This window comes from Macaca fascicularis, chromosome 5 (assembly GCF_037993035.2).
Source record: "Macaca fascicularis isolate 582-1 chromosome 5, T2T-MFA8v1.1".
Taxonomy (NCBI): domain Eukaryota; kingdom Metazoa; phylum Chordata; class Mammalia; order Primates; family Cercopithecidae; genus Macaca; species Macaca fascicularis.
The window spans coordinates 1,516,450-1,525,500 of NC_088379.1; the positions used below are offsets into that span (position 1 = coordinate 1,516,450).

At 65.0% G+C, this 9,051-nt stretch overlaps 1 protein-coding gene across 1 annotated transcript; it reads right to left on the reverse strand.

Moving 5' to 3' along the window:
• Nucleotides 1-2,010: 2,010 nt before the first annotated feature.
• On the reverse strand, nucleotides 2,011-6,126 carry NKX1-1 (NK1 homeobox 1). The gene is made up of 2 exons (XM_005554273.4): nucleotides 5,485-6,126; nucleotides 2,011-3,491 (listed from the first exon to the last, which is right to left on the reverse strand). The coding sequence occupies exons 1-2, from the start codon at nucleotides 5,945-5,947 to the stop codon at nucleotides 2,608-2,610; spliced, it is 1,347 nt and encodes a 448-aa protein (XP_005554330.2). The 5' UTR covers nucleotides 5,948-6,126; the 3' UTR covers nucleotides 2,011-2,607.
• Between the last annotated feature and the right edge of the window lie 2,925 nt (nucleotides 6,127-9,051).

A 9,051-nucleotide genomic window follows, 5' to 3' on the forward strand; every position in this document is an offset into this window, starting at 1 on the left:
GAGGCCCAAACCTGGTGGAAATGGGGGTGGTGGGGCAGCCCGAGTGTTCCCTGGGAGGCAGCCAAGGGAACAGCATCCCAGCCTCCCCAGGGAGACTGGGGGCCTGGGGACCCAGTAGGAGTATGGGCTAAAAAGTGGGGGCTCCTCCAGGAGGGAGCAGGGCACCCACTGGCACCACAGCTGGCACTGCCCTCAGCAAGCCCTGTGACCTCCGGGCCTCAGTTTCCCACATTTGACTCTCAGCAAAGTGCAGTGGGAGGCTCGGGTGGCTTTGCACGCAGTCCTCCTCTGACGAGGGTCCGCTGCGCAGCAACTGTGAACCAGAGACTGGAGCGACCCAAGGAAATGTCCCCCACGCCTGCGGCATGAGGCTTTGGGCTGTCCAGGGAGCTTAGAGAAGGGGTGGGCGACGCTGGTGCATGGAGTGGGTATTGCTTCCCAGACCTCACAGCCCCCAGCCCATACCCTCCATCCCATCCAGCAGCCCAGGGGCACTGCTAAAGGGCCCTCCGGTGTGGCTCTGTGTTTCTGGCTGAGCCTTGAGGGGAGGAGACAGAGAAGGCCAGGGTGGGGGCATATGGAAGCTGGAGGGATGGGGAGCCAGGATCTAAGCTCCATGGGAGGGCTGCACGCCGCGGTCTGGCCAGCTCTGAGTGGGTCTGAATCTGGCCTGCACTGTCACAGCCTTCTGTCATCTCCCTGTAGGGTCTGTGAGCTCCTGGAATGTTCCAGCAAGCTCAGCAAAGGGTCAGGCCCTTGCAGCACAGACCTGGGTCCCTCCCAGCCATGCGGCAGCTGCTTTCCCGCTCGGCAGCCCCAGTGCCCAGCTCAGGCCAAGCCTGCTGCACTGGCTTCAGCTGAGTCGACCCTCTGGCTACACTTGGCCACCTGCAGGTGGGGCTCACCTTCCCTCACCGACCCCCTCCCAGCAAGCCCGAGCTCTGCCAGCAGAGGGAGGAGGGAGAGGCTGCCCTGCCCCTGGACTGGTGAGCCTCAGGACGCTTGCTGCAGGCAGGTGACTTCACCTATGCAGACCCAGAAAGGGAGCAGAGAGCAACTGGGAGTCAGGCTGGCCCTCAGCTGGAGGAGCCAAGGCCTGCCTGGGGCCCGGGATGTGGGGGCAGCAAATGCACAGGGTGGTCCCAGCCACCCCTGCCCCACCCCCACCAACCTGCCTGATGGCTGGTGCTGCTCTGGGCCTGCTCTCTGTCCACAGGTGCTGGCCAGGTCAGTGGGCAGCTCTGTCTCCCATCTTGCCTGTGGTACTAGGTACTCCACTGCCACCACCTGCTCCCAGCCCTCCCCCAGTGGCTGGTGCCAGGTTGACAGCCCAGAGATGAGCTCAGCCCACTCACGGAAAATGGACGGGACACCAGGAGACCGGGCCCAGTCAGGGCACAGCCGCCAGGCAGAGCCAGGCTCCCTCTGTGAGGCAGGGCTCAGGACACCTGCCAGCAGCAGAAGAGGGGTGGGCACCTGCCCAGCTGTCGCCAGTGTCCCGTGCCGCCTCCCCACCCGTTCTGGGGCTCTGAACCCTCCCCATGTCGCCCTTCCCCGCTTGGAAGCACCAGCTTTTGCATCCACACTGCCACCTAGCCCTGGCGCCTCTGCCTCTGGCCTCCCTGAGCCCAGCTCAGGGCGAACACCAAACCCACAGGGCTCCGAGAGCCTGTGCAGGGAATGTAGGGGCCGTTTCCAGCGTCGCTGGAGGAGAGGTGGCCGCACCAAGAGGGAGCACTCGACCCGACTCTTGGGGGCCCAGCTCTGAATGGGCTGGAACGCTCTTGGGCAGGTAGCTGCGCCCCCGGCCAGCCCCTTCTCGCGCCGGGTTAGCCCCTTTTCCTCCCCAGGGAAAGCAGGCAGGCGCTCCTTCCTCCAGGCAGTAGCCGAAACTGACACCGTCCCCAGGCTGACACGCCCAGCCCGGTGCTCCCTTGCGGGGATGTGGGCCAGGGGAGTGGGACCGGAGCAGGCTGCAGGGGTGGGGAGCAGGAGGCAGAGAACAGGAGGCAGAAAATGCTGCACCCCCAGCCGCGGTCCCACCAGCTCGGTGGCTAAGCGGAGAGGCGAAGAGGGAGCAAGCAGATGGTCACTTTCCGGGACCTGTAATCTTTCTTGGGGCTGGGGGGACGGTCAGGGAGGGGACACTGAGACCTGAGTCTCAGCCAGCCTGGCGGGTGAGCCCCTGCGCCCAGCCCCAAGCCCAGGACGACGGGCAGGCACCAGCAGAGAGGCCTGAATTCTGGCCGGAGGACGCCAGGCCGGTGGGAAAACCGGCTGGAGTCCCGCGCGAGGCCGAACACCCTAGACGCCTTGGTCCCCACGGGAGAGGATTCATGGGTGGGCTGGGCCGGGCCGGGCGGAGGGCGGCGCGGGAGCCTGGGAGACTGGGGCGCGGCCGCCTGCGGTTTATTGATTGAGTGAAGTTCTGCAAAGTGCTTCGCAGCGGGTCGAGCCCGCGGGAGCCGCCTGCCCGGCCCCGACGCGCATGGTCATTTATAAATTTAAAACTCTTCCGTAGCAACCGCTTATGTACAGAGTCAACGACTAGAATGCTAGAAAACAGCCGGGCCCGGCGGCGGCCTCGGGGGCGGAGCGGCACGGGGCTCAGAGGTGCGGCGCGTAGAAGGCGGGCGCCCCGTAGGTCTGCGAGCCCAGCACGAAGGGCGAGAGCACCGCCGGGCTCGACAGGAACGGCAGCTGCGCGGCGCACACCAGGCCTCCGGGGCCGTGCGCGGGGTACCCAGCCGGGCCGTGCATGCCGAGAGGGGCGCCCATGGGCGGCGAGGGGCTGAGCGGGCTGAGGCCGCCGGGCAGCCCAGTGCCAGGCCCGGCCCCCGGCCCCGGTCCTCCGCCGCCGCCGGTCGGCGCGCTGGTGTCGGCGCCCGGGTTCTGCTTCTTCCACTTGGTTCGGCGGTTCTGGAACCAGATCTTCACCTGCGTCTCGGTGAGGCTGAGCGACAGCGCCAGGTTGAGGCGCTCGCACACCGACAGGTAGCGCGTGGCCTTGAACTTGTTCTCCAGCGCCACGAGCTGCTCGTAGGTGAAGGCGGTGCGCGCTCGTCGCGGCTTCCCAGATTTGGAGTCGGACCCCGTGCGCTTCCGTTTGGGCTTCGCCGCGGTCGCCGCGCCCTGCGGAGTGGTCCCCGCGCCCCCCGGCGCCGCTGCAGCTCCCGGCGGGCCCGGGGCTCCGGGCGAGTTCCCGCGGGGTCCGAGGGCCGAGGCCTCATCGACGGTGGCGCCGGGGGACGCGTCCGCCTCAGCCGCATCCGGGCAGCCCGACCCGCGGGCCCCGAGGCAGCCGCTACCTCCCCGCGCCTCCTCCGCGCCTCGCGCCGCCTCCGTCTCGGGCGCTTCGTTCTCGTCGTCGTCCTCGTCGTCGGGAACCTCGTCCCCGCTGTCCGCGCTCGGGCTGTGGCCGCCGCCGCCGCTGCTGTAGCCGTTGGTGTCGTTGGTCTCGGCCTCCCCTGCCTTGTAGGGGTCGCCGGCATCTGCGGGCGGGAGGAACAGGGACAGGACAGGGCAGTTAGGGAAGGCCCGTTCCCGGATCCCGCCCTACGCGCGCCCCGCTTCCTCCCCCAGGGTTCCCTCCCGCCTCCTGCTCAGCTCCTCCTGCTTCTTCACCCGCGTCCTCTCTCTCTCCTTCGCTCCGTCGTTTCCTTCCCCTCGGCCTGTCCTTCCTTCCCGCCGCCCGCGTCTCCTCCCAGTCCCTTGTTCGTTTCTTTCTATGGAGAGAGTCCTCCTCGCCCTGAGCTACCGGTTCTCGCGGCGCCCGACGTTTTTGCCGGAGCGGGGCTGGACGGGTGCTGCGGGCCGGGCCGGGCTGCGGAGATTACAGCGGAGTGGAAGCTCCGATCGATCCGCGGGGCAGATACAAACTTAATTAAACTCATTTTGTGTAATGTACAAACTAGTTAAGGTCATTTAATTTATTTCGGCGTATATTACCCTCCAATTACCGCCGGCGCAGGACCAGCCAATTACCGGGCATTTAATAACAGGTCTAGGGGTGGGGCCGGAGCCGACCGAGAGAACGGGGCTTGGGGGACCCAAATCCTATGCCCTGGCCCCGACCCTACCTCAGGCCCCGAGTCTGAACAGCAGCCCCGCATCCTCCAAGCAGAGGCCCTGCAGTGACTGCATTTTGAGTCTCTGAAATTTGGAAGAAAGCATCTCTCCCAGACAGGGTCTTCTATGCCCTGGCACTGGGGGCCTAAGTCAGGAGCAGTTGGGGCAGATGCCCTCCACAGAGCTGCCCATTGGCGGCCACGGCCTGCTCTCCGGCCAGGTCGGAACCGAAATCTCCGGTAAGAAATGATCAATCGCTCCTGTCAGATTCCTCCAGGGCGACTGTGGGTCCCCGCTTCCCTCAGCAGGAGCAGGATCCGCCCCTAGACGACCGCGAGCGCCGTCCCAGCCCTGCCCCGGGTGCCTGGTCCTGCTCCCTCCCCGGCTGTGCTATGCGCGCGCCTTCCCGGCTTCAGCGGGATCCCGTCCTTCCGCCCCGTAGGCTCCCCGGAGGTGGAGGCTCTGAGCGCCGCCGCCGCCGCAGAGTCCGTAAGGTCCCCTTCACTCAGCCGGATTTGTTTGCCCTCCATCTCCGCCGACCGGAAGAGGCCCCGCGCAGGTGCGGCCCGCAGCCTCCAGGCGCTGAGCCGGTGGCCGCGGCCAAGCCCCATCTTGCCCGCGCTGTCCTCCCTGTGCCTCGGCGGGGCCGGGAAGTTGGAGGGAGGAGGCGGGGGAGGGGACACAAAAAGCAATCAGGAGCGGGTCGAATGCAATTCGCGATCAATAGCGGCCCCTAATAAGTGTAATAGGTTTTAATCGAGTAATTATCCGAATTTTGACCCTATAATTTAGATGTTCGGGGGGAGTTTGCAAGGTGCTTGAAAGAGATATGCACGCGCCGTAATGGGATATCGACCCGACCGGGGGCGCGGGCCGCCCCATTACCGGCCGCTTTCCGCCGCTAAGCACATTTCCCCTTAACCGTAATCGAAGGGATTTAATTGTTTTTCCAGAGATAACCAGCGTTTTGTCACAATTAGTCTGATTTGTCCAAAAAAAAAAAAAAAAAAAAAAAGAGAGAGAGAGAGAGAGGAGGGAGGGAAGGAGGCCTCGGGCGGGCACAGTGGGGGTGGGGAGGTCACGGGCCAGCCACCGCGCGCGGCCCCTCGCCTCCTGCACCAACTACCCCTCCAGGCCGGAGACGCGCGGAGGCGAACCCTGGACCTGCCTCACAGCCCTGCAGCCCCTGGGCCTGACCCGGCTGAACTTCTCCAGAGGAGCCTGGCGATGCGGGCCTGCAGTCCGGGTCGGACGGAGGCCACGGGTGGGCTGGTGCGGACCCCGCGCTCTGCGAACTTTCCACGGAGCCTCGGCGTGGGCCAGACCCAACTCGCCACGGTGTCCCAGGGTTGTAAACGCGTAGAAGTGGCCGGTCCCCCTGTCCCCGCGACCTGGCGCCGGGCGCATCCTACTCACTCGGCGGCTCAGCTCCGGCGGCTCCGACTCCTCCGGCGCCGGCAAGGGCGCGGCGCTCCAGCTCCTCTGTGCGCGGCGAGCGTCCTGAGGCAGAGGGTGCAGGGGCGCATGGGGCCGAAGCGCACGGGGCGCACGCGGCGGGCGCCACTGGGCCCAGCAGCACGCAGCGACGCCTCCTGCTGTTGAACTTGTTGGGGTCCAGGATGTCCAATACCGAGAAGGAGGTGGGGCGCGGGGGCGCTGCGGGCCGGGCCGCTCCAGCCCCCTCGGGCGCCGCAGGCACAGTGTCGCTGGCCGCGAGCGGTGGAGCTCCAGCGCGGGGAAAGGCAGGCAGCTCCGCGCGCCCGTCCATAGCGTCCCGGGCAGCGGCGGCGGGAGCTGGCGGTGCGGGCCCCGAACCTGGCGGAGGAGGTGGCGGCAGCGCGGGAACGTCCCCAGGAGCCGCGGGGCCGCTAGCGCTCATGCCGGCCTTCCGCCGCTCCGGCCACTCGGGCCCTGCCGCCTACTGGGCTCCCATACCTGGCGGCCCTGGCACCGCCACACGACCCCGCGCAGGCGGCCGCTGCTCGGCTGGCTCTCGGCGCCGCGCCCTGCGCTCGGCCGGTGCTGCCTTCGCCGCCGCCTTAGGCGCCCGCGGCGCCCGGTCCGCGCATTTATGGCAGCCCCGCCGGCGGCGCCCACGCGCCCACACGCCGAACACACGTGCGCCCGCAGGCGGCCGCGGGGCTCCGCCGCCCTCGTTAGCGCGCGCGCCTAATTGGCTGCGAACGGTCCAGGGCCGAAGAGGCGGGCCCCGCACCGGACACACGGACTGAGCCGCCGGGCCGGACTAACAGACACGCAGCCCGGAGCCCAGCGCGGTCCGCAGGCGGCTGTAGTGGTCAGCGGCGCGTCGCTGCGCCTCCGCTCGTCCGGAAACGGCGCACCAGCCTCCTTGGCAAAGGGGGAGGAGACAGCCCTGGCTTTTAAATAATTGCGGGATCAATCTGCGGCGGGGCCGCAGAGACCCCAGGGCGCGCGGGCCAGCGAGCGCCAAGAGTTGGGTGGAACATCTCGGCGCAGGCTGCGGTGACTGGCCCGGCCTCTCCTCCGGGGCCCCGGCGGGCGGGGCCCGGAGCTCCAAAGGTTCCCACAGCTCTGGTGCCCCTCCGCAGTTGGGTTGGGGATGGGGAGAGCCGTTCTCACGCGCGATTCTCCGAGTCTCCGCCGGGTCTGCAGCCCCCTCCCGCGTGTTCCGTGGGTCTTGGTCCCGCCTCTCTCGCTTGCTCCCGCTTGGGGTCTCCTCTTGCGTCTCGGGGTCTCTCTTTCTCAGGGTCTGTGCCCCTCCATCCCTTCCCACGCCCGCCCCTTTCACGTCGTCAAATTAGGGCCCGATCTGGAGTCCCAGCAGAGGGGCGGGGCCGGCTGCGCCCGAGCCGCTCATTAGAAGTGGAATCGAAAATGAGAAGGCTGCTTGTCCCTCTTAACCCACCCCCAAAAGGGGGACCGACAAATTGCACACACAGCAGGCGGCCTACATAAAATCGATCCTCTTCAAGTAAGGGAAAAATGTGTGTTTCTTCCAAAAATAATACGACAAATGCCCCCTTCGCCACATCCGGATAAATAAGAAGCCCCACGGCCTGAGTCTTTATTTGGGTACGTTTTATCTACAGCCGCGATGTTTGCAGGACAAGACCCTGCGGCCCTCGGTCCTCGAGGGTTGGGCCTGGCGTCCGGAGTCCCAGTGCGGGATCGCGGTAGCTCCCCGGCGGGTCGCTAGTCTCTCTCCTTCTCCTGCCCATGCAGCGAGCAGCCAGATGCAGGTGGACCATGGTGGGCGCCAGCAGTGGGAGCGCGCACGCTTCTTCAGGGTGTGAGCGCGCGGGCGCATGCACCGGCGGCTGTGCGCGCCGCCTTACGCCGCGGTCCCCGGAGCCTGCTCCGCGCGCAGGGCGGTCCTTTGCAATTACCGCGGGCAATGATCCTTTGGAAGCAGAAATTAAAAGTTGAGAGAAATAATGGTGGACCGATCGGCTGTAATTTGGGCCAAGCTCGGACACGCCGAGCCTCGGGGAGGCTGGAACTAGGGTGGGGTGGGGGGGGCCGCAGGCCTTCCCGTCCCTCTTCTTCTCCCGCTTCCCCTCCCCTGCCCTCCCCGCTGCTGGTCCATCCCGAGATTCTAATCAGATCCACAACACTGTGTCCTTCCTTGCCAGGACTTGATTATTCTTTATCTTTAAATTATAAATCACCTCTGGGGAAGGAGGGTGGGTAATCTCCCATCGCAGGGAGGCAATTATCTCCTTTCCGCCCCACCTTGGTCTTCACTCTCTCCCTCTCCCCCAGCTAAATTTGGATATAGATGTGCACACGCCACTCACACACACACTCGTTCACAAGTGCGTAGCACATACAAGCACAGATCCGTTCATGAGCACCCAGGCACACAAGCCCGGCAGAGCCCTCACAAATGCACTGGCATCCCTGCATTTCCCTCTCCCCCGCCAGCGCCAGCTCCAGCGCCAGCTCCACGCTGGTCTTGGCTTTGTCTTTAACTCTCTCCGGAGGAGAGGCACACAGGACCCTTTCCCAGTCCCTGTACCCCTCCCCAGGAGGCACAGCTGCTGGGTGGCCAGCGAGGCCTGGGTGGGGGAAGGCAGGGCAGGTCTCAAGGGCAGACCCCTGACCTGGCTGCCGGTCTCTCTGCAGCACAACCCACTCAAAGCGTCCGTCCCTGCCACGGCCTGACCTCAGCCAAGCATCTCCCACCAGTAGCCACAACACTCAACCCTGCCAGGTCCCAGAGAGTTGGAACACCTGCGCGTGAGGAAGGGATGGGTAATGGGCACTCAGCCCTCTTGGTATAACTTTCAAAACGAATGCAATCACATGTAAAAGATGTTTTATACAACATAGATGCAGTGTGTATGATGATTGTCACTAAAACATGGTAAATATAACACATTAAATACGATAGGGAATAGCATAACGGAATTGTGTTATAATATACAACGATGATGCGTTTCCCAGCAAACACGTGCACACCCAGGACTGCAGAATGTTCTTCCTGATGGGGGCGGGGCCTGGTCATGGTTGAGTGACACTTTGAGGAAAGCACGTGGCTATCTGAAGTTTGCGGGCCCCAAGGTTCTCCTTGAGCCTTCCCTCCCCTCCTCTCTCTGCCCCACACCATCCTCATGTGAGCTGCAGTGGGCAGGGTGATGAACTTTCAAGTTCTCAGTCAGGCTCAGAGGAGCAGGGGCCGGGTGGTGGAGCCTGAGGGGTCCCCCAGAGCTACACAGGGCACCTCCCATCGCCTCCCCTGGGAAAGGCTCGGAGAGGGCACTGCTGCATGCTCCCCTGCCCCACCCTTCCCCCATCTTTGAGGAAAACACATGCCACAGAGATGCAGGGCACCCCTCCTCCTCGTCCTCTCTCAGATCCCCAGGAACATCCCTCCCCTCCCCGATCTCAACCTAGCATGTCTGGGGCTATAAAGACGTCCTTTCACTCCTAATCACAATTGATTGTCAATTAGACCCCCATTTGTGCAATCTCTGCCCATCTGCCATCTCGGGTTATCTG